At 39.6% G+C, this 25,772-nt stretch overlaps 1 protein-coding gene across 5 annotated transcripts in view; it reads left to right on the top strand.

Moving 5' to 3' along the window:
- Positions 1-13,728, top strand: part of ATG7 (autophagy related 7) — a 103,896-nt gene extending 90,168 nt beyond the window's left edge. For 4 of the 5 annotated variants that reach the window (XM_027665980.1, XM_027665981.1, XM_027665982.1 and 1 more), the window contains 2 exons: positions 4,915-4,983; positions 11,512-13,728. In XM_027665980.1, coding sequence (XP_027521781.1) covers positions 4,915-4,983; positions 11,512-11,544 — 102 coding nt within the window. In that variant the 3' untranslated portion in view covers positions 11,545-13,728. The remainder of the gene's footprint in view (positions 1-4,914; positions 4,984-11,511) is intronic. The other variant, XM_027665983.1, reaches the window with a different exon arrangement.
- Positions 13,729-25,772: the final 12,044 nt, after the last annotated feature.

Raw genomic sequence — 25,772 nt, 5'->3', positions numbered from 1 at the left:
GCCCGCTCAACACCTTTCCCCTCTCCTCCCCTGCCTCCCCCCCCTCCCCTCCAAACCTGGAATGGCAAACCTGTCTGTGCTCCGAAGCTCCCCTCTCCTCTTCTTCGGGGGCGCAGTACCCGCCGGCAAGGCTTTCCCTCTGTCTCCTTTCTCCCGCTGTGGCTGTGCCCGGGGGCCGAACCGCGTGCGCACAGCGCGCACGGCACAGGGGCCTCCGGCCAGCCCGGGACCCCACGCAGCCCGTGTGGCAGCCCGGGGCCCCGTGCAGCATGTGCAGCGGCTTCTGGCCCACCTGTTCCTTTTAATTTCTTTTTATTATCAGTTCTTTAAAGAATTGATTTAGAAACTGAGTAAAATGAATCATTTTATTCACTAATCACGGAACACCTCTCCTATGGAGATAGTCTGAGAGAGCTGGGGCGGTTCAGCCTGGGGAAGAGAAGGCTCCAGGGAGATCTTAGAGCCCCTTCCAGTGCCTAAAAGGGCTTATAAAAAAGGGAGGGAGAGGAACTTTTTATATGGGCAGGTAGTGACAGAATAAGGGGCAATGGTTTTAAACTGAGATTAAGTTTGGTTTAGACTTTAGGAAGAAATTCCCTACTCAGAGAGTGGTGAAACACTGGAACAAGTTGCCCAAAAAGGTTGTGGCTGCCCATCCAAGGCCAGGTTGGACGGGGCTTGGAGCAACGTGGTCTACTGAAAGGTGTCCCTGCCCATGGCAGGGGGTGGAACTGGATCTTTAAGGTCCCTTCCACCCCAAACAATTCTGTGATTTTAGGAGTGTAATGTGATTTAAAATGTTTATAAATGAATATGACCTCAGCTTTGAATATTGTCCACAAAGGTGTCACTTGTGGCGTGTTGTCCAAGTGCTCCTTGGTCCTGCTCCTCTTGGCACCGAAGGGAGAGCACAGCCCGATGGAATGACAGTTGTGCTGGGGCAGGGTGCTCTGGGGTGTGTCTCTGCTGGATGGTGAGACATGGCAAGGCTCATGCAGCCTGTGGGAATCCCAGCATGAGAGGATATCCCTGAGGACCCTGCAGTATTTGACCATTCTCTGTTTGAATTAAAACACTTAATTGTTCACAATTATGCAGAAAAACCTCGTAGGTGTATTCCAGTATTTTGTTTGGGGAGAAGAGGAGGTGGTGAAATGGAAAAAAAAAAGGGATATTTAAGATAATGTAAATTTAATGCCACAAATAAGTAAAGTATGTTTTCATAGTGCAGGAGATCTGTTGCTTGTTTTAAGGTGAATTTTACGGAAAATTCCTTTAACAGCCTTGGTTTGTATTCCCATTTTGGAAACATACTAACTAATATTGGCTGCCTGCAATCAAGCTTTTAAAAGTAGCTTCTCAGGGTTGGATTAATGCGTTCTTTCTGCAGTCCCGTTGATCCCATAAACTCAGTATAGTTACAGTCCTATAATAGGCAAAAAGATCAAAGTAATCCCATAGTGGGGGGAAAGAGGAGCTGTTTGGCTTGTAAGCTTTGCTCTAGCACATCTGCCATGTCCCCAGCATTCCAGAGCTCCATGATGTACCTCCTGTTCCTGTGACACCAGGGAAGTGCTGCAACAGGGCTTTGCTAATCCTGACTGGACTTGAAATAACAGGATTGGTTTGTACCAGATAGACTAGTTTGCAGGGGGCTATGTGTATTTCTCTTCTTTTTCAGAGCACTGGGTTACAAATTATAAAGTGCAACAGAATGGGTGGGATTTGGAATTGATCAAGAATTTGCTGCACTCCAAGAAACCAATTGCTGGTCGTGCTGTCTTCTGACAGCTTTGTGCTACCAGTCTGCAAAAAGGTTCACCCACTATAAGCAGCTTTTTAAAAGATTGCTTTCTTACTGGGAATGAAAAACCAACAGCAGAGCAAGTGGGCTTCCACTTTGTTACAGCAGGTCCAGTAGGACAGATAAAGGAAGGGAATATGAGGGAATTAAATAAGGAGACTTGATAGTTAGGACACAACTGTTTGCAAACCATCTGCTAACCCAACAGATTTTGAAATTCTTTGATCGAAAGCAATTTCAAAGCAATTTTGAAGAAGGCTTACAGAATCCAGAGTCATGCAAGACCCCTCAAGCCCAAAATGTCTGCACAGGATCATCAGAATTCTTGTTTGTTCAGTTGTTTCTGTATTAATGGAAGTTTTACAGAAATAAATCTGACACTTGGACAAATTTTCAGCTGAATCTGGGTAGAATTGAAGCACTGTTACCTAAGTCACTGCATGAGGTTTGAGTGAAGCTGAGGCTGCCTCTTTTATTTAGAAAATTGTTAATGTATGGGCATAGCAAATGTACTTGTAGGGGTCTGTTACTGCTGATGCACCTTCTGCTTTTTCATGTTAGTTTTCTGTCCATTTGAAACAAAACTGAACCTTAAATCTGATCTGCCTGCTGTATTTCTAGAACATGATTACCTTACCTGTAATAACTAAATTTTTACCTACTTGTGCTTTTATACCAATGCTTTTCTGGGTAATATTATTTTTATATTATTTGATAAACATAATGGGGAAAGTGACAGGTATTATTATAATAATAATCATAGGGGAAACTGGCATGTAATATTTTAATAAATATTTATTTTAACAAAGCATTCATTAAAATAATCTATAAAATATACAATAATACTGTATAAAGTATTTATCTTTCCCAAGTTTTTGAACTATCTAACATGAAATAAATCTGATATTCCGGTATCTTTTGTGCATTTAATACTGCCAACCATGTTCCTTTATTCATTTACTTTCAACTTGTGTCTTCCGAGATTATTTTTCTAACTATATGAAAAGCATTCTTTCTGCGTAAGAGGAGAGAGGAGAGAGTTTTCCATAACTTCTGGATGCCTCCTCCACAAGATAGAAATGTTGTGCATACACCACAAGTATCTCCATGGAAGCAATGATGAGATTAGTGAGGTCACTGGATATATCAAAACTTTAATGAATTAATATTTTGATGGCTTTTCAAGTTTTGTATTACTTATGTATTGCAGACAGTGCAGGAGAGGGTCTGTTTACGGTAAAGATGTGTACAAAATACACATGTAAGATGACATAACGGCATATGGGAAATGTGTTGGGTTTTTCTGCGAAATGTTATTTTCTGATAATGGGAATTGAGCTGGAAAGGATCCCTATTATTGGAATAATGCATATCTTGCTTGCCTTTGCCAACTACTCTTCGTGAAGGTGCAGTGTGGTTGATCCAACAGGAACATGCCATAGGTGTAGGATTGAAACGTGACCCGTATCTGAGTTGGGGGACCTTCCAATAATACTTTTTATTATTATGGGATTCTCTGTCTGCTCTGAAAATGTTCTGTGCTCTTTAATCACTCAGTACAGCTTCAAGGATTTCTGTTGACCTTTTTTGTCCTTCTAGAATTTGGGGGTGTTTTTTGAAAAGAAGAGGGAGATTTTCCCAGTTCTGGAGGGTATTCATCTGGCAATCTCCTTTTGTGATATGATCTGCAAAGGCCGATCTTAGTTCCTTCTCCCACGCAAAATCTGTCTCCATGTGGGATGATGGATGTTCACACAGGGTTTCGGAGCTCACCTCCAGCAGTGTGTCCCCTGTCTGACCAGGCAGATGGTTACGATTGGAGTTGCTTTTGAATATAAGGGTTATCTGGTTTTTGGGTGAATAGAACTGTGCCTTTATAGCTCAGCAGCTTTAAACTGTTGGAAAGACTGGAAGTAGATGAGTGTGCTGTTCCTGCCAGGAAGGTGTTGCTCTGTCAGCTATGGGCAGGGGCTATAAAGAAGCATGAGGAGGAGGACGAGGAGGAGGAGGACATATTTATGGATATGTGGTAGGTATGGGCTAATCTGATAAAAATGATCCTTGTTTCAAGAGATGATTTAATCTTATGTTTGGATATAAAGTAAAACACTGGAGCAGGATTTTTAGAGAGACTGTGAAATCACAGAAATATTTAAAATTCAGCTGAACAAACCATTCTATGAATCTATGGTGATTCTATTCACAGGACCTGAGCAACTTGATTTAGTTGATCCTGCTTTGAGGGAAGGGATGGACAAAATGATTTCCAGAGGTACCCTCCAGTTGAGCTTGGTCTCTGATTCTGTGATCCTGTGTTAGAACACTGAGTGTACCTTAAATACCATGTTCTATAATCTCTTTATTGTTTCTGAATTATTTCTGCAATTCACTTGAAAAGTTCCTGTAGGTAAACTGCTGCTTATTTTTAATCAGTAACTATCAACTGTTTGATTGTGGGTCACCTGAGAGCTCATTTACAGGCCTTAGACAGCAGTTCTGCATCACCTGTGAATTAAAAAGATGCAGTGGAACATGGCAAGCTATTGATTTACAGCAGAACAAATAAAGTCTGTGCAGTTGGAATGGCATAGACTCAGGTGTATAAATTGTGTTAATTGTTGTGAAAGATCCATTTATGTTTACAATCCAGATTTCCAGTACAAGGGTGCACAACCCTTAAAAGTATATGTGCTTTTACATGTACATTGTCAGGTTTTTTGCAGGGTTTATAAATGTGATGAAAATAGACTTACACACAGCTTTATTTTTAATGGAAAACCTGGACACATCAAAGGAGGAAGATGATAGCAGAATTTGAATGTATACTTTTATATACTATAATGTTTAATTTTCATTTCAGTCAAAGGGTTTATGTCAGATCTAATCATTACTATGACAATATTTACATTAATTGTGGCTTCCTTCAAACAACTGTTCTTTTTGGATAGTTGCCTTTTGGTGATAGTAAAATGAAGTTTAAAATCCTACACAAAATAAAATAATGGCAGTCATCAAAAGTGCTTGTGGGGGTGTGTTTGTTTTCACACTAGTTTGTTTTCAGTTTTTAAGAGCCTGAAGAAAAGATTGAATAGTAGAAACTATCCTCTTAGGTACAGTCATTCCAACAACTCAAGTGCTATGCCCTGAAAATGGCCTTTTCAGCTCTAAAGCACTTTAAGGTGAGAGAAATTGGTCTTGTGTTTGCTGCTTCTATTTTTTTTTCTTTTTTTTCCTTGTAAAACAAGGAACAATGGAAGGAAGTGTGTCTGAGCCATTCTTATACCAGAAAAACCATAGTGTGCATTTTTTGTATTTTTTTTGTTGTATTGTTTCGTTAACTGTTAGTCATGTTCAAACAAAATTCTTTTTATGAATGTTTTCATATAATATTCGGATGAATATCTGTGAAAGCTGCAATAAAACTAGAAGGTACTAAATACTATCTAGTGCTGTTATTTGTGTATCTGTTTGGAACGTATTACTGGAGATATGAAAAAGGCTTTCTAGCTAAAAGTTTATTTGTAAATAAATACTTTCTTTACTGTTTACTTACCTTTTTTCGGTTTGTTCTTAAAAATAGCTTTCAAAGTGTTTGGTACCTTTAGATGCTAGTTCTATAAGATATTTAGGCAAAGGTCTGGTTTCAGGTGTGTGAGCAAAACTCAGGTGCTCAGGAGCTTCCTGCATCTGCCTTTTGCCCACCTGTTGCTCAAATGTAGGTGGGTCACACAAAGCCCATCTTGGAAAAGGATATTTTCAGAGAAAGACTTTGATCCCTCTTTCCCAGGCTCCTGGAAAACTGGTGCTGGATAAAAAGGATACAAAAATGGATAAAGAGTAAAGGGACAGCAAATAAACCTCAAGGCATTGATAGAATGGAGAACATCAGAGGAAGCAAGAAAGCAAGGAAATGTCCTGGAGGGCAATGTCAGGATTCTTAAGCAAACTGCAGCTGCCAGGATAGAAATCAGGAGGGTTGTTTTGAGAGGGTAACATTTGAGTTTTGTATGAAAAGTGAGACCACTCATGGATGGAGCTCTGAGTAACCTGATCTATTGGAGGGTGTCCCTGCCCACGGCAGAGGGCCGGAATGAAGTTTTTAAGGTCCCTTCCAACCCAATCCATTCTGTGATTCTAAGTATTGTACATCTATTAAAAAAAATTGTATGCAAGAGGAACTTGAAGAATTGTTGCTGTTGACTGAGATCAAAATGAGAATGCCCCAACACCTTGATAAACTGTGGTTATGGGCTGAAAGTTTAGAATTTTGGAAAGACTGTAAGGGTAAATCAAACATCAGTCGGGGCACCATCATTGAAAAAAAAGATATGAAGTTGATGGATTTGATTTTATTGCAAGATAGTAAACCATTCAGACAGGAAAGCCTTTGAGGGGAGAGACAGAAAAACAGAACTTGTGGAGGTACTAGGAATGCCAGGAATTTGGCAGCCAGGTCAACTAGCTAGGATAGGACCATTGTGTAAAGGGATCTGGAGAAATTATCCACTCTTTTCTCTACCTAATATTTGAATAAAGCAACTTGAAGAAAGAAATGCAGTTTTTCTAGTCCTCGAGTTTGACCTTTTTTTTAAGTTTAATTTGTTTCTGTGCATTTAAGTTTGCAATTTGTGTGTCAATGGAAGTAACAGGTATCTCATGGATAGTTCTTCAGATTATAGCCAAAGCTGACTCTAGCTGTAGTTTAATTATAGAAAGTTAGAAGCCAGTTCTGAAAAAAACAAACATGGGGGAACTACTGTGATAGTTGTAGGATAAGGTCTTGCACTGGGAGCACAGGTGGATCCTTGTTTTAAGTGCATCCCTTTGGTTCTTAGACAGCGAATGTACCTGACCGTGGAGTCAGTACATTCTGACAACCTGAGCAGGCTCTGACATGCAGTCAGGTCTAAATTCTGAACAAAGGAAAATGCTCCTGTTGGTCTAGAGCACTCTTCATGTTGTTTGTTCATTTATGGCTTTTTTTTTTTTTCCTGTGGGAAAGGGGGATGGGGAAGGAATTGTTGAATATGCAAAATGCTTGAAGTGTTTTGGGTTTTGGCAAGATGAAGGGTAATGCTCACTGTGCAGCCCAAGATGAAAGGAGCGTGCTGAACTTCATAATTATCCCCCTTGGTCTATACTGTAAAGTCTGAAAAAGTTGCAGGTTAGAACCTGCAGGTATTTAATGAATTTCAAGGTGCAATTTCATTTTTTGGGCATTCCTGAAAGATGCAGCCAGTAGACCAAGAAGAACATGGAACAGGTCATGTGAGGTATGTTCGTGCAGCCTGCTCTCTGCAGTTCGTTTCTAGTACAAGTACATTTAACCACCCATGCATAAGCTGTAAAGTAATTTAGGCTGCCCAAAGTTCTGATGTATTGTCTTTGTGGCAGAGCATAGAACAAGAACATGTTTAACCTCATATGTATCAAAAAGCTCACATTTTATAGCTATAAAATAATTTAGTTGCTTTAAATTTAAACAGATGCTCGAGTATATTCTTTTTTTCATTAAATTTCCTGTTTGTTTCTAAATCACAGACTAAGATTTGATAAGCCTTAATTGATCTGGGAAGCCATGTATTCTCATGATACTCAGCTGTGCTGTTTGATTGATGTAACATTTAATTTTCAGCCTTTACCTCTGCCCACGAATTTTACTCTTTACTCCTCACCATATCTGAAGCATTTATTAATGTAGTAAACACTGTGGTTTACATAATAAAACTATTCCAGATCCTACTAACCAGAGTGTTTTGGTACATGGGAATGTAAATGTATCTCAGTTGTGTGTAGAAAATAGTACGTGTGGGGGTTGTTTGTTTGTTTGGCAGTTTGGAGGCAAGAAACTTTTAAGAATCCCCTAAAGGTGCATTTATATTTCTTGCAAGTTTGTTTATAAGATCAACAGTTGTTATCTGTTTGAATCACATATGTTAATTCTAAGATGCAAAGCCACTACCTGCCTCACTAGGTGAACACCAATTTTGGAACCGTTGTGGAAGTTCAGTTGCAGGTACCAGGTGTTACTGTTGTATGGAAGAAATGCAAAACTCTCTGTTCAGTGGGATTTATTGGATGCTACAGTCTGGAACTGTGTAAAATCAGTCAGTGGGAACTTGTGAACAGTTAATACACAGGGCTTTTTTTCACCCCTACTCTTCCTATTACTTAAGAAAATAATGCTTGTAACTTCAAGAAAACAAGTGTGGGAATTCTGCTCTTATCCTGAATAGGCATAATTTGTATGTGAAATTTAAGAACTTCTACAAAGAATTTTGAATATAAAAGCACATATTTGAAGAAACAGGTGCATTCAGATAATCTGCCCAGAATTGTGCAGGCTGGGGTGGGGTTGACAGCTGGTTTATTATCTTGCCATTTTGTGACTTCTCCTGTCATTGCCTGTAGCTGCGTTTGGGTTTGACTCACCAGGTGTGCTCAGGACAGAGAAATGAGAACAAAATGCAGATTAACAGCTTGGTTTGGATATCAGATTCTTGCCATGACAGTCATTTTAGGTGTTAGCTTTCATGGCTTTCTGTATTTCATTATTTCCCCTCTTAAAAGGTTCACTTTGCATAGTCATAGTCTATTATAGCTTAAATGTCTTTCTTGAAACATATAGTTGCTTTTAGTTAAGAGCCTGTGATAATTTAGCTGTCACTATTGACATCTCACACAACTTCCTTTGCACAGTACCCTGTAGATTTTCTTGAAGTTAATTTGCAGTTGTTAACTTCTGTATTGAATTTTTCCCTTTTGTTTCATGTTTTCTCTTCCCTCTGCATGTCATTTATTAAGGTACCTCTAATTTGTTCTTTATGAACCATAGTAAAATTTGACACACAATGCTGTGTCCCAGTCCTGGAAGTGTTCAAGGCCAGGTTGGACAGGGCTTGGAGTAACCTGGGCTAGTGGAAGGTGTCCCTGCCCATGGCAGGGGTATGGAACAAGATGACCTTTAAGGTCACTTCCAACCCAAACCATTCTATGGTTTGATGGTTCTGACTGCTCTGATTGTTGGATGAAGTGTAAACTGTCTTATAAAACTGTCTGTTCTCCTGGAGGTGAAATAATAGCATAGTTTTCAAACATTTTAAAAAAAAATCCTCCTCAGTCCAAGATGTTTGAGTAGTGGTTAAATACCTGTGAACATCTGTTGCAGTTGTTTTGCAAATATTTTTTTTTGTTAAAAGCCTCCTAGAAAAGAGCTGTGTTTGATAGGAGAGAATTTGATTGTCATTCTTTTCACTTTTTTTAATGAACCTATATTCCTAATAGGTTGTGGATTTGTTTGGGCTGTCAGGTTCCCTGGGCCCTCCAAGGGTTGCCTGTCATACACCAGCAAACTCAGGGAAGCACTTTGTGCCCTCTAGTTCCAAGAAAAGCCCTGGCAGTGCCATTGGAGCTGCTTGCTGGGTTGGGCAGGGTGACAGAGCAGCACTGCACAGGAGACAGGAAGAGCAAAACAGCTCTTCAGGCTTTGCAGGAATCATGGAGCTGTCAGTTCCTGCACGGAAGGATTTGCCTATCACAAAATTACTGATGTAGCTGGTACCTGAACAGCCTTTCTCTCTACAAAACAAATAACCCAAGAGGGAGTGTGCTCTCCTGCTCACCCCCACTGCTTGGATCAGGACGATGATGGGACGGCTTGGAGTGGAGGAGCTGGATCCACTCCCTGGGGATCTCTTGTGGAGATAAAGGAGACTTTTTAGGGCTGTCAGCTGGCTCCTTTCACTTTGCCTTTGAATCACCTCATGGTGTATTTTTAAAAGTATTTGTTGTACTGCTGTGCCTGAGGTGTGTTTGTCAAGGTTGCAGTCTACAGGCTTTGTTTCCAGGAGATTGGAGTAGGCCAGACAAAGAGGGACTATCTGTCTAAACTTGGGATTTCTGCTTTTCTCTGGCTTGAATCATACCATAAACTCTATTTAAAGATTTTGGGGTTTGTATTTATTTTCCACATCCTTGACCCTGACTGGTGAGCTGGACATTTGTGTTTGCCTTGGCAAGCTCCAAGCTGCTCATCTAGGGCAGGATGAAAACTTTTTTTTTTTCCTTTTGTAAACAGACTGTTCCTTCAGTATTTTCCATTAGGATTTACACCACCATTTTGCAACGCTTCTAGGAATCAAGAAACTCTCGCCATTCGGAGTTTTCATTTTACACAGCTTGGAGCAAAGCAGCGAAGTGTTTGATTTTATGTTTTCCAAGTTTGGATTTGAAGAGCTTTTTTCAGAATGTTTTTTAATTCCAGAAATACTATGTTTTTTTTCTTAAAGAGATTTCTTAAAACTAAAGGTCAATAGGCATTGTTGCCTGTCTAGAAACAGGACTATTTGTATTTTTTATTGGTGTGTCCAGTGCAATGAGAACAGTGCCCCATTGTCCCAGGCACTGTATACATGTAAAATACTGCTTTGTGCCCTGAAGAATTCACAGCCTAAATAACTTCACATTCTGTTATGGGGGGGGTTCTGATGTATTTTAGTGGTCAGGATGTAAAATGAGAGAATAACTCAGCTGGCAATTTTATGCCAACACACAAGTTATGTTTTGGAACAAATTAACTAAATTTCATTTTCCCAAGGACACAGGACTGCTGCTCATTTTGTCAGGTGAGAGACTTCCTCCTCTTCTGAAAACTCTGTACTCTAGAAATTGCATTCTTCATACTCAGAAAGACTTGTCATGGTACTCCAGCAGTATTGCAGATAATTTGGGCAAGTTTGAAATGCCCCAAGTCACAGATGAAGTTTTATGTATTATAAGCTTAGTATTATGATATTTTTAAGTCCAACTCAAAACTGAGTACCCATGTTAGTCCTGAGCCTGAGCCTGCCAAGTGGAAGGAGGGTATTTGCCAGGAGCTAAACCTCCGAGAAATCATAGTCTCTTAAGTGCCCCCCTGTTTCTCTGGAAGAAGAAGCTTGTGCTATATATTCAGAATACGTTACTCCCCGCAGAATAGTTCTGCTAGCAAGTCCCTGTATTTTCCCTCAGATCTGCTGCCTGGGAACTGCTCTGAATTTCCAACATTTACCTTAGTGTGTTCACAAGGGTACCAGATTCCTTGATGGTCTATGCAAATACTCATTTCTTTCCCTCATCTATAACCTCTTACCGAACAAGGGCAAGTTGGAAAGTAAAAGTACAATCCTGTTGTACTGCAGAAAAAAATCTGTAGTTTTTAATTTTTTTAAACAATAGAAAAGTACAAATTTCCATATAACTTCTTGTCTTTAAACTGCTGTTTATGAGATTAATATTTGAGTGTAAAGTGAAGTATGGGATGTCTTGAAATTTTTCTGCAATGTTGAGTAGATTATGCTGGTTATTAAAAGTTATTACTCACATTAAGTATGTGCCAATGAGTCAGCAAACCAAAACAAAATGTCTGGTTTTTGGTCTAAGTCTTACTGCAAATGATTCTAAATAGCAAATAGCTGAAGTGACAAATGCTGAAAATTATATGTTTAAAAATATCCCAAGATGACAAATAATTAATGGTGTGTAAGTTGTTAACAGAACAGAAGAACACTGAATTTTATGGAAAGCTGCATTGGTGCTAGTTAACAGTTCATAAAATGCTATTCATTCTTCCTTTTAAAGTAATTTAAATAGTAATTTGAATTTATAAAAGTATATTAAAAGCATATTTCAAGTCCACAGACTAAAATTACACTTCCTTTTTGTTGCAGATCTGGGACATGAGTGATGATGAAACAATCTGAAATCAGCTGGATAAGGAGGAGGATGACCTGGACTGCAGCCCTGCCTTTATCTGTTACCTGAGAAGTTAATGATTGCTTACCCATTCTGACTGCTGCAAATACAGATATAATCCACATTTTGACATTAATAACTTCACCTTAAAAGCAGTCTGTTATGGACAGAACTCTCCATGTTTTCATTTTTATTTCGTAAATAACTAAAGCAGTGTGGTTATGTTTAAACTCAGTCTTCTTTTTTTTTTTTGTTAGTTTCTAAATATGGCTTATATAAAATACACTGCTTAAATAAGGTGGAGGTTTATTTGTCCCAGGTTTTATTTTGCTTGTCAGTGGACACGTGGAAGCAGCATGTCTTTTTTCATCTTTCCCAAATTTGTGCCCCTTTAATTGGAATCTGTTGTTACGACTGAGCATGTTCTGCTACTGAGAATTAAACTTCATCTTTAAAGGAGGGTGGGAGTGGGGAAGAACCCACACCTCCCGCTTCCACCACATTGCTTTTGTCTCCAAGCACATATTTAGAGTACAGTTGTTCTTGATGTGTCAGTGCAGGTGTTATTCTCTGTAAAGATCTCATCATTTCGTGCTATGGCAACAATGTAGTTTGACTTAGTTTGCACAGAAAAGACCAGAATGCAATTTTATGATGATGAAGCTTTCTTGAAGTTCAGAGAAGGCTCTGTTCATATAGTAAAAAAAAAAAGTGTTTTAGGGGGTGGATCACTGATTCAGTCAAAACTTCTAGAAAATTACTTAAATGAAATAAGAAGTTGGTATTCTGACTTTGCTGTTCTTGGATGTGGACCTCCAGTAATTTATAAGTGTTAAAAAGGAGCAATTGTGAGATTTTTTTTTTTTATTCATTTAAGTCTTTCCATTTTTACAGCATCAAGAATGGTTCCAGAGATTATGGCTGAGCACAAACAGTAGTTTGAGAATCCTCAAGTTTAACAGATAACTTGAGGAAAAGGACTTTTAAAATATCAAAGTAAATTACTACAAAATTGAATCTATTGCTTTTAACATGGAATAGGTTTTAGAAGGATATTTGAAATCTCTTTTATAGCTTTATATTGTGGGGTTTATGGGCTAACTCACTAAGAAAAAATGCAAATTGCCTTATCTGCCAAGCAGTCTCTATTTCCCATATATATTATGAAAAGTAGTTGCTCAATCCAATTATTTAGGTCCTTAAAATAAGCTCTGAATATTTTTTGTAGGGAATTTCACAGCTTCTCTCTATGCCACATCAGAAGTTCATTCAGGTCAAGGATATCTGCAACTCCCATATTCTGACCGTAAAAGAAGATTTATTGAAACATGCTGGGGTTCGCACCAAGTGTCTAAATTAGCAATTATTTGTACTTATTTTAACTATCATATTCATATATTTACATGATTTTTCATTTAGTGTAGCGTCTAGTTTAATTAACTTCATTGTAATATAAAAATATATATTAATGCAATATATTTTTGAAAGGCTAGTAATGATAGCAATCTGATCTTTTGGAGGTCAGGCACTGAACACTGAGATTGATAACATTCCATGTAAATTTTTAAAGCAGTTTGTTAAATTGTATAATTAGTTTGGAGCTCAAATGACTCCCATGTTGTTATCCATGCCATTGTCCAGCTGGAGCCATGGATTGGTAGCAGGGTAGTTTAAAGGGAATAATCTACTTTTTTATCTTTTGGAGTTACTGACCCTTGGAGCGTAAATGTCTTTGCTGAATCTGGTTATCTAAAACCTAAAAGCTGAATCTGATAAGCATCTATAATTATTTTAAATGTCTGAAACTCTGCTTATCCTGTTAAAGTTACCTTGTAGCTTTTCATTGGAAGTATCTGTTTAAGTGCAGAAGAACGCAGGAAGGTTCAAAACTCAGGGTTAATGTAATGTTTCCTTACCTCTGTATTTTCAGTAACATACAGCTCTCTGAGACTGAGCTGTTTCCTGCACATATGCTCCCCAGATGTCTCTGATGTTCAAAAACACTTCAGTTGGACTTGGAATAACTTCCGTTTTCTAACTATAATGTTGTTTTCTTTCTCCTTTTGGACCAGAATTCCTCTTATTTTGCTTTTACTCCATTTCTAGGCATTTACTGAGTGAGAAATTGTGAGAATCCATTCAAATGAATGAATGCACATTCACATACTATTAGCAGATAAACACATTTACTTGCTGGCTTGTATGCACTTAATGACAGGATTTCAACACAGTCCTCAGCTCCAGTTATTGCTGGTTAATGGAAGAAGCTAAATTTTCCCTTTCTTCATGAAGGAGGTAGGATTTTAATGTTATTTGTGCTGTCATGACGTCAGTGAAGAACCCAATGGCTACTGTGGCTTTTCAGGTGTAAAACAAATCTGTTGGGAAGAGGGAATGAGTAGTCTCAGAGGAACCTACTCATCTTCCTAAACTATCTAACAGAAATGTAATGGCATTATAGGACTGTGGGGGTGGGAACTGTGACACCTACATATCTCATCTGGGACCATTCAATACTGTTAGTAAAAGAGCACAGATCTCAGTGGAAAGCTGTTGACGCCGCCTTTGTACTTGAGTATTAAAGAAACTCACGGAATTATATCCTCTCTTTTGATGTCACACTTGTGCTGACTGGAATTTTTCTTCAGTGTCACCCCTTCGTCGTGTTTGCTGGCTGGAGTTTGGATTTTGTTACATGAATGTGCCACATTCACTGAAGTGAGGAACTTGAGATTCTGTGTGAGACTTTTCTTCCTTAAAGCCCCCACTTGCTCTCATCCTTGCTTTCACAATCTGCTGCGTCATAGTCTGTCAATCAGGAATAAATTTCCCTTAGGCCTTTGCCCTTTATGTCCTATGTAAATGCTCCCACACCATTAGGTCCAGGAGAATCATGGCCAGTACCTGCTTCAGCCCACACAAGAATCTGCTCATGGAGCGTGAGTAGTTTGGGTCTTAAGCCTTCAACACTGGGCTCTGTAAGGGAGAAAAGGCACACATTTGAAAATTTCACTTAGGTCCATGAAAAAAGATTCATGATAGCAGAGACTGGTTGGTTGAGAAAGTCATCAGGGAGTGGGACCACAGGAGTTCTATTCCTGGGAAGCTGATGACGCCCAAGAGCTAAACAGAGATTCTGCTTCAGTAGAAGTCAACAGCACAACAGGTATTTTGTCATGTCAAAGAAAAATGTAGGGACTGCTCAGGCCTTAATATCATTGAGCTTGGAAAAATGCTTTTTCCTTCCTTATATTCTGTACGGCTTCAGTATTGTGTCTTCAGAGAAGTCTTCAGAGAAAACTGTGTCTTCAGAGAAGTGATATAAACTAAAATTTCTGTTTTATCATCTTTGATATTCTTATCTCACTTCCTGTATGTCCCTGCCCATGACGGGGGGGGTTGGGACTAGATGATATTTAAGATCCCTTCCAACCCCTTAGAACTATGATTCTAATTCTGTTTCTTTGTATAAAATTTGGCTGTTCACCTTAAATATATGCATCAGAATTATTAGCAAAGTGTAATAATTCTCCCATATATGAGCACTCTATTTTACTTTCTCACTTGTGCTCTCATAGATAACTTTTACTGAAAGGGGTATTATGTATTTCTGAACTTTGCACTGTAGAATCATGGTACTTGTTTCTCCCTCTTCCTGAATTAATTCTTCCTAAATGTATGTTAACTATTATATAACTATATGTAATTATTATTGCTAATGGAATCATAGAATCATTTGGTTGGAAAAGACCTTTAAGATCATCAAATCCAGCTGTTGCCCCAGCACTGCTCTGGGACCATGTTGGGCCATGAAGAGTTCACCCAGTTCCTGACTCCCTGTTGAGTTTTCTTTCACTTTTTCAAGTCACATCATAAAACCAGTGGAATTCTGAGGTTTGACTTTGCCATCTAGAATTCTCATTAAGGCCAGTAATGTGTGAGGTCACTGAGCTGCTGATACCAGCTTTTCTGATGGTGATCAAGAACAACTGTGCATGTTTCTTACAGAGTCCTGGAGAGGTGTGACAGAATCCATGAGGTTATTTTATATAGTTGCTTATGCAACGTGGTAAACTTTAGCTGACTTCCTAAGAAACAGTCTGGAAGATATCTTGAGCCTGTTACTATTTTTCTTCTGAGTCTTTTGACGTGGCTTCATTAATTCCTTTTCTCTTTTTTTTTTGTAATTTAATTTTCAGTGCAGATGATGTGCTTGTGCATATTCTAAGTTTCAGAAGAATGAAACTTTCCCTTAAGAGGGTGTTATGCACCTTTTCTCTCTTAAAGCACCTGGATTAATTGTTTTACAAGACAAAAATACTACACTACAAGGACTTTGGACTGTCCCACCCTGGCAGTGTGTAAATTCCTAACCTATGAAAAACCTGCCTACCTGTTCCATTTCAGTTCCAGCTCTCCTTCCACTGCAGCTGCCTGGACCTCTGCTAGACCTTAACAGTGTGTAAAAATACCGTGGCACCACACAGGTAATGCATTAGGTTTGAAAATAATCTAGACTGGCCCTCTGTATTGCCACTTCAGCTTTCCAGTGTAATGGAAACAGTTTGTTGACATTGTTTTTTTTCCTCATTTCACTTTTATTGATACCCTTTTGTCCCCTACTACTGACAGTACTTGGCAAAGAATATCTATGGGGTTTATTCTCAATTATCCTGGGTCAAACTGTTGTTCCAACCTGGATTTTTTTTGCAGTATTCAAATCATGTCACGATAACCCAAGTGGGCTGTGGCTTGTGCTCATTTCTCCTCTGTACAGGAGCTGACAGTCAGAAATCCACATTCTTCCACCAGCCAGCAATTCTATCCAGGTCGTAGTGAAGTCTCTGGCATGAGTCACTTGAGGATTTTAACCTGGCCAAGGAGGTTGGCACAGGGAAGAAGAACTGAAGCTCCTCCCCAAAGAATTAATAGCAATACTCTCCAACAACAATGATGTTAAGTACCTTAAGGTATTCCATGTCTTAGGGCAGCAGTTTTTTCACCTAATTCCCCAGCCCGGATGATCTCACCCCAGGGTAAGTATGCAGATGACGACTCGCAGCCCTCATAACAGTATTAATATTATCTGCCTGTTGTGATTTCACCACAGCATTTTTTCAAATCCAGTGGGATTATTTAGGACATTTTCTAAAAGAGTTTCAAAACCCACCAGTCATTTGTCAGAACTTTGCAAATGAAGTAGCAGAGGCTCTTTCTGTTCAATGCTGTCTTGCCATTGAAGCTTCTTGCAGGCACTTCCTTGGCAGCACAAGGCAGCTTCCTTGGGCTTACAGTTAAAGGGGCAATCAGGAGTTCTAAAAACAAACATGTTGTGTTTCCTGGCTGGCACTCTCCTTCCATCTCCTGTAGCAGTGTAAATGCCTGTTTCCTCACGTTCTTTGAGTGGATGTTTATACAGGACATTGAATATAAAGTACAATGGGCTCTGTCTCTGGAACTGAAAGGCACATGCACATGCTCATTTCATTTTAAATGCTAAAAATTTCAAATTAGTTTTCAACAAAATATCTAAGCTAAGAGGGAAGGACAGAAGCATATGCACAGCACTGTACTGCTGCAAATGAAAAGCACAATTTTTTAAAAATCAGTCCTTGTAACTTCTCTCCCATCCAGTTACTCTTTGTTCTTACATTCCTTGGCTGTGAATCGCTGCTTCTGTTGCCCTCAAGCATCCAAAAATCCAGGCTTGTGTGTAACTTCAGTTTTCTTTTTGGCACCAGGACATTTGATTTTTGCTAGATCTCAGCAGAATGATTCATTGTTTCATTTGTTAATGAAATTCACTACTAATATTAATTACTAATGTTATGCACTATGGAAATAAGAGAAGAGAGATGTTATTCTGGTTTGTTTCTTACAGAGAAGGTCAGTAGTTTTTTCCTTAATTTCTCCTTTGGTCTAATGGTCCTAATGGTTTTCTAATGATGCTCATCTCTTAAGAAGCTGCAGTTGATGCATCCTGGCAAGGCTGTGCTGCAGGATCTGGGGCATGTGAAATGCAAGCTGGCATCTTGTTGCTGGAATGGTTTTGCTTTCTAAATCAAATGAACGTGGGCTAAAGCTGCCTGGAAAAATGCTGCTGGAATTGTTTCCTCGTCATGTCAATAGGCTGGGAAGGACAGCAAGGCCTGCAGAGCTTCCACATCTGCTGCACTGAATGCATTTGGACTCTGGTTTTTGGCAGTTTTTGGTGTCCTTTCCATCAGCTTTTTTCTGTCCCTGTGAGTATCTTCCCCCCAACCCCAGTGCTCGTGTCCTCACTGCTGAGGGAGGGCTGTCAGCGAGCACCCAAATGAATTTCTAGTGACAGACTTCAATTAGTGACGAGGAAACCTCTAGCAGAGGGAGGATTTGACTTGAGGTTTTTCCTTTATCTGTGAGTGTCCTCATTTCATGCTTCCAAGTCTGACTTTTACATGGTAATTCCGTAGGTGTTGCCACTTCCTCAGGAACCTGTGACTCAGGCGCCCTATGAATGCAGTGACATCACCAGCAGCTCCTGTGGAATTGCCAGTTTCCTAAATGGGGCTGTTGGCTTTGCTTTTGAGACTTGCAGCTTTGCTTTGAGGGTTTTTTTTGTCGGGGGGAGGGATTAGGGGTTTTAATTACTTAAGGCAGCCTTGCCATTCCAGGGAACCACACTGCAAGTGTTTTAGCCTTTTGAATTGTGGAAATTGCCAGTGTAGAAGTTTACTTAAAACAGGAGATCCACATTCATATACCAGTTATTTATGAATGAAATAATTGTAATTAGGCCTTCGTAGAGGTTCTGTTTTTATAAATCAGTCTTAATTCACTCCTGGTTTAGGGAGGAGTGGAGACAAGGGGAGGAAAAGGTCTGAGCATACTTTTCCATTGTTTTTTTGGAAGCAATGAAACAAAAGACGTGTGTTCATACTACAGAGTGTGAAATGACTCTCAGCAAGTGTGTATCTGCAGCACAGCAGATTCAAGGCAGATTTCAGTGTTTCCTTTCCAGTGGCAGTGCTTTGTAAGTCCATGGCTGGAACAGGAGGAGCTGCAGTAAGTTCTGGTTCTGTGGGGAGTGTCCCTGAAGCCGGCAGGAGTCGGGGTGGCAGCAGGAAGGCAGGGGCCACAGGCAGCTCCTGCAACTGTGTGTCCTTGGCCACGAGCCCCAGCAACGTCACTGCAGGCAGGACCTGGCTGGGGAACTGCTGAGAGAAATAATGTCAGGAATTCTGGTCATCAGAAGAATGTGACGAGTTGGATGTCTGTCTAGGTCATGTGTTCATGGTGTTCTTGTACAGGCTATAAAAGTGTTGGTTTATTTTTTATTGCTGGGAGCAAAGGATCCCCGTCCCTTTGTTTAAATAGTAGCATTTTGGAACTTCACAATAATTTGTGCAGCAGAGGCTTTACGTGTGACCTTTGGTTGTGCTTGGATCGTGTGGGTTCTCACTGAGCAGGCAGTGCTGTTGTGGTTGTACTTAAAGGAAAACTCAGAGAACATCCATGTATGCAGGGAGGTGGCATCAGTGGCTACCACAGATAATGGTCTTTCTTCTAATGATATCAGTCCATGTCAAAATTTGGCACTATTGAGAACCATGTAATTAAAGTTATTTTTCAGATGACACATTAAACCAAAGTCCTAAAAGAAAGTTCTAGTATCTCTTTCTACTTTCTTTCTGATAATTTATTTTCTTTCTTTCTATTTTTTTTTTAATCCTACCTTCCTGAAGCTGCTGTTGAGTTTCCTCTGGGCCCTTCATTTTCTAAGTTACTTTGTGCATACTTTTAACTAAAAACTCTCACTCAAGTTTTACCCAGTGACCAGTGGCTACTGGAGCACTAGTTGTTTATCATTATGGGCACTAAACTGGGAGTGCTTTAAGTGATAACATTGCAATTATTTGATCACACAAATATGAAGACAGTTTTCCCCTAATTAGAATGTTTGCTGTTTCGTGCCTCTTGCATGCAGTTGAACACTATTTGTCGTTTTCCTTGGGGCAGTAGTTGGGATGAGGGAGCTGTAAAAGCTCCTGCCCCACGAGCCATGATGGAGTAGCTGATGTCTGATCACACTCTCCAAACTCCTGGTACCCTCACATGGCCAGTGCTCCCCAAAATCCTGGGCTGGGGCATTCAATTACTTGCTAACTCTGTTGTGTTGAACAGGAATTCAGTCGAGTTTAGCAGTCAAATACTACAAACTCCAGACAGACTTCTTTTAACCACTGGTTTTCAAGGGAGGAAGACAGCAAGTCAGCTGGTGTGTGTCCAGTGTTGCCCTGTGGCTGGACATACTCTAGTTTCATTTTCAAAAATGATGATGTCTGTTAATTAATTTAGTTTCCTGTTGATAGTATTTGGCAATGTCATTAAGAGATTCAGATAGATAACTTCATGATATCCGATGCTTAAAAGGTCATCTGGGAACAGAGAACAACAACATACCTGTTGATCTGAGATACTGGAAAAGAATGTGACTCAAATGTCACTCGTGTGTACAGATGCCACGGGGACATGCAGCAGAACATGTTTCAGAATATGACCAAAATCCTGGTTTTAAATTATTTTGTTGATGTAGTTATAGGTGGTTGTGGCTTTAGAAATTTTGTAAGCCAAAGTGTTATTGTTATTTTCCAGCTTTCACGGTTTGGAATTTTTAAAAACATTGATTATTTAAAGGAACTTTGTCCTCTCCATAATAGTCGCATCCATGGGAAGATGGATTGAGGCAGAGGCCTCAGGGGCTGTACCCCAGGCCTCCACGGAGGCCAAAGAAAATCTCAGTTTGCATTAGTTCAGTAGAGACTCTTGCTGAATAAGGGCCTGGTGCAGTGAGACCAATCTCTATGGAGTCAGCTGGGCAAGAGAATAGTACAGGTGCTAGAGGTGATAAAGCTTTGTCTCACCTCTGACATTGTCTATTAATGCCTTTTAATTGAATTTGGATAAGTTGTTCAGGTTAGTGGAATTCATTTGCGTCAATTTTTGGATGCCAAAATTTGGATGCTCTGAACCACTTTGATGATGTCTTAAACTGGGTTTCAGAATTCTAAAAGGAGTCTGTTTTGGAATGTAAAGACAATCTTACATTAATCATCTATTTCTAAAACTTATGTGTGTAAAAGAGGATGAAATAAATCTGTTCTTAAATTTTAACTGCTTGCTGTTTCAGTTTTGCACTTCCTTGCCGGGCTGTACTGGCAGAGGTGCTCCCCAGCACGGGCACTGGGATTCGTGTAATAAATCAACTAAAATAGAGAGGAGTCACCAAAGAGCTTTGCTGTTCCTGGGGAAAAAAAATAACAGAACAGGAAAAAGTTACTTTTTTAAAAGGAGTTTCTGGTTTTGAGGCTTGTGGTGTTTGTTACCAGTCTTGTGATGTTTGTTACCAATCTCCCTGCCAGAAGCTTGACTTTGTCTCACAGCAAGTGCACGCTGCTCCCAGAGAGATTCACATCCACAGTCAGCTTGGGTTAGCATGGTTGGAAATGGAGTAATAGAGCTCAGCAACCCAGTCTGAGAGTGGCTGGAAATAACACTGGCTGTATTCTCCCAGGCCTGAACTGTCATTGAAAGTTTCTATCCCCAGAAAATAGAGGTTTGGATTCATTTACAAAAGGAAGGTGTGCACTGACTTTAGTGGAACAGAATTAAGAAGCAGGTAAGAATTGGACCTGGGTTTTTGAAATTTTCTTATTTAACAAACATTTCTTGATTACTTCTGGCTATATATTATAAATGTACTCCAGAGGAGAAAAAAAACCCTTCTTTGTTCATTTCCTGAGTGAACTCCAGAGAAGTGTTCATGAACTAAGTACAAAGTGTAAGTTGCCATGACCTGTAATTTGTGGTGTTAGTGACATCTTTGTGTTTTACAAACCTTTCACAGTGTTTTCATTGGCTGTTTTCCAGTTAAACTTTTCACTAAAAAAAAATACAAAACTTCCATTATGAGAGAAGAACAAAATGAAATGAAATGATTTGAAATCCTCGCCCATTGCCCCAAATCTTTGTTGTAGTGAAGCTCCAGCAATTCTTTTGTCCTACCATGCTAATGTTTTTATTTCCTCCTTTGTTCCAGTTCTAGATGGGAGATATGAAGGGGCAGAAGAGGAACCTGGAGGAGAGGCAGGAAAGACACTGTATAGAGATTGGCTTCCTGTCTAAGGCTTTAGGAACAATGGACCAAGACTGCTCCAGTTTGGGAGCTGTCCCATTAGAGGTATTGTCATTGGACATTCCTTCTAAGAGCTTCAGTTCTTCTCCTTGGCTGCTGACAGATCTTGGCACATCCTTTTTTCTGGCCAGGGCCTGTCTATCTATGGGGAGTTCTCCTGAGGCTTAGCATCAATTTTCTTCTATTGTGGAGCTTCCACAGTATTGTGGGTTGCTCCAGCTTTCATGGAGATTAAGTTCTACTCCTCTTTTGTCACCCAGCTTCTCTAGTGCTCTCAGGAAGGAGAGGAATGTTGTTCTGAATTTGTACCTACAGAGCAATTAGACCAATAGACTTACTTAAGCAGATTTCTTAGCCACAAGCAAAATAAATAAATATATATATGGAAGCTTCGTGATGTGATCTTGTATCTCAGTGAACAATCCCTTTGCTCCCTAAACACCATCCCATGTGAAGTTCAAGCAGTGTTTTGCTTTGAGGTTATAGTGTAGCTAATTCCCACATCATGGCTGCAGAGTTAAGCAATGGAGGTTTCCTGAGGAGAGAATCTTTGCTTTTCATCAGTCTGCCTAGTTGGGCAGATTAGAGCTTTCACAACTCTCAGAATGTTGCTGGTCTCTCAGCGCTGGGGTTTTGTTGTTTTGTGTTCCGTCAATTCCCAAGAATCTGTTTTCTTTTTTCTTGAATTTAAAAATGAACACATCTGTTTTGTGGCTGTGTAAAAAAGACATGAAAATGTGAAACTAAATGGCTCAAGGACAGAATTAATTTCAAATCTCATTATTTATAATAACTTGATTTTAATTTTGCTTCTGAAAAATTCGAGTGAAACATTTTCTGAGGTCTGTGAATGTGTAACACAGTTGTGGTGAGATATCAGTGTTACCACCTTACAGTTTTTCATAGAAGTCAAAATAACTGATGGCAAGAAAACTCTCCAGGCACTGCAGCACTCTAATGTTGTTGTGCCTGGGTGTCTGTTCAAGGCAAACAGCCACAGAGCAGTAGAGATTTGTATAAGCAATATAAAAGCAATATAAAAGCAATTGTCTGTATCTGTTCCTTGTGTTATAAAGGCAGAAAACCAATTTTTGAATGTCTGGGGAGCAGTGTAAAGAAGTCCCAAAGTCCAGATGCGGTTGATGCTCCAGCAGCAGGATCCCATCGTGGCAGCTGTGACACTTCCTTGCCTCTGTACCCCAGCATCACATGTGACATTCTGGGCAGCTCATGAGGTTGGATACTCTCAGTTTTCTTTTTGTTCAGCTCTGGAAATCAGCACCCTGAATATAGATTTCTGTGCCATCAAGGGAAGAGCTTATTTTATAATTTAGAACAGCCAGCTAAAAGAACCATGTGTTCAGTTGCAGATTTTGGAGCCTTGGGCAAATTTTACTTTTCTAGTCACTGGTAAGTGATTAGTTTTAAGCACTTTCTGCCCAGTTACTGCAACTTTGCACAGGCAGGAGGGATGTGTGAGAGGCTGTATTGCTCCACCTGAGAGCTGGACTGGTTGTGCCATGGCGGAAAGGGAAGGATCCTGCAGGAGCTACAGAGAGAGGAGTGATGTATAAGCTAATTTAGCTTTGCTGCTAACACTGACTTTTCTCTTAGGGGAAAATGCATCTAACTTGCTTTGGGAGTGTGTCACAGAAGGACAGAATGGAGAGAAGATGGGATCTGTCATGGGGCAACTGTTAAAAAGAATGAACTTTTCATATAAATAGGAGAATATTTCTTCTTGCCTTCATTAGCTTCTCTTTCTTTAATGAGAAGCTAATGAGTGGATCGCTACTGACTTTAATCCTCAGCCTTTGCCCAGGCATTTTTCACATTTCCTGTGAGAATTGGTAGAACCATAACTGCATCCAGAGTTCATCTGTACCAGGGCAGAGCAGGAGGAGAATCCCACATTCTTCTTTCCTGTATTTCCAAGTAGAAATTGTTTATATGTTGGATGAGTCACTAAAAGTTACAGACATGTCAGTGAAGTCACCGTTTGGTTTACTGCTGCTGATTTTGCATCATCCTGAAAGGTCAGAGCCTGTCCCATATTACAGGCTTTATTTGTAAGCCTGGCAGCAACAAAAGCATATTTTTTGTTGTGAGGAAATCTGCTGAAAATCTTTAAACCAAGAGCCCTGGAATCCCACCGTGCTCTGTGGGTGGTGGCTTTGGAGGGGTTTTCTTCATTTCTCCACCTGAAAGCTCTGCCTTAGAGCTCTCCCATTACACTGAACAGACCAGCAAAGAGAGAGGGTGAATTAGCAAGGCACAAACTGAGAGACGAGGGTGCAAAACAAAGCTTTGAAATAGCTTGATTTAGGCAACATCTTTAAAAGCTGAAGTGCATTTTACATTTATGTGGTTGATCATTCTGAAGCTGGTTCTTAGGCCGTATTCATCCAGCCACATCTTTATTATAATAAAGAAAATGTCTTCCTTGCTTTCAGATATTACTTTCCTCTGGCCTAGCTAATTCCACTTTCCTGATGTGTCATCAGGGCTTTCTTAAAGCAAAAGGTTAATTATATACCTATGTATATAATTAACCTGTGTTTAGGGGGTCAAAATGAGAATATTGCCTACTTTTTAAGATCTAGGTTTACTGGTTGCCGTTTTTACTTTATTAATTGGCCCTGCAAGCTAAGAAATTACTTCTTTTAATCTTGATTTTATGGTTCATGGGGGGAGGTGTGAGAGCCACTGGGAAGGAGAGACTTACAAACAAGTGACAAAAGGTTGCCATTGAGGTAAAAAAGACCTTCACAGCAGAGGATGACTTTATTTTTAGCAGCTCTGAATAATGAGAAGAAATTATTATCTTCTTCAATTAGATATCTGTTCCCATTAGTTTCTTTCAGCATTTTCATTCGTAGGAAGGGGCAGATTGGTGGCAGAAGGTTTTCACCTTTCTTGCCTGCTTGAGAGGAAATTATTTATCAGTCTCTAAAGCATAACAAGCTGGAGCAGCTGGAACAATGTCAGTAACTACTCACACCCTGAGGAAATGTGTGATGGATAAAAGTAAAACCAAGTTAACTCAGGGTACGTCAGGGAAAGTAAGAGAAAAGACTTTGCTGCTGCCCTAAGCCCCATAACAGCGCTGTGCCACCTCTGGTGCTCCTTGAACACACATACTTTCTTCTGGGGAAGTTAATAAGCTGAAATTTTCTGTAGCTTTAGCAGAAGCTCAAGAACTTGTCACTTGAAAGGAAAAGGAAAGGCCCTCATTTTGATCTGTAAGTATTGTTACTTCTTTCCATTATTTTCATCTCCCTCTTCCCCTCCAAAAAGAAAAAAAAAAAGAAGGAAAAAAGAATTCTACAGTGTGACAGTGAAAAGGTTTGAGTTTAGGCTGAGAAATTTTTTTTTTTAACTAGTTGAATAATTTTTTTTCTCTGAAAGCAAAAAAAAATTCCTGTGTTTTTTATACTTTCATTTAAATACCTGGAACTAATATAATCAGAGCGGTATATTGTGTATATTTTAACACACAAGCCACATGTCATTAATGAAACTCGACCCATGTTATTTTACTACTTTGGGAAGCAGGAGTTGGAGCTTTGTGTTTTCCTGGAGTAGAAAAGTAGCCTTGATTCCCCATGATAGCAGACACTCTCATAAGGATTTCTGTGTGCAGAGTATTTCCCCAAATGGAATAAACAGTTTTAAGATAAGCAGCTTTCTATTAAACATGGCAGGCATTTGGCTGACACAGCTTTGTGTTGACAGATGCCTTTGTGTCTCTTTGTGATGGAGAGAAGACAGATGTTCTCCTTGGCATTTAAGAAAGCTGTTGCTTAGCAAAATAAAATGTAAAATTAGGCTGAACAGTGCAACAGTGAGCAGTGAAACTGGCAGGACTACAAGCAAGAAGAGATTGAAAGAGTTTCATGTGACTGAAGTAGCTCTTGCTGGAAGTCAGTAACTGCTTTGTCATTATGTAAAATTAGCCTATGGGAAAAGAAATTCTGGTTTTTTCCAGCTCTGTTACAATATAAACTCATGCCAGTGAATATCCATGTAGGACTAATCCTATGCCAACCATTTTCAGCAGGC

Source organism: Corapipo altera, unplaced genomic scaffold (assembly GCF_003945725.1).
Source record: "Corapipo altera isolate COAL_440 unplaced genomic scaffold, ASM394572v1 101, whole genome shotgun sequence".
In the NCBI taxonomy this organism is placed as follows: domain Eukaryota; kingdom Metazoa; phylum Chordata; class Aves; order Passeriformes; family Pipridae; genus Corapipo; species Corapipo altera.
The sequence above is the reverse complement of the archived record's forward strand: the minus strand, read 5'-3'. Positions and strand labels throughout refer to the sequence as shown.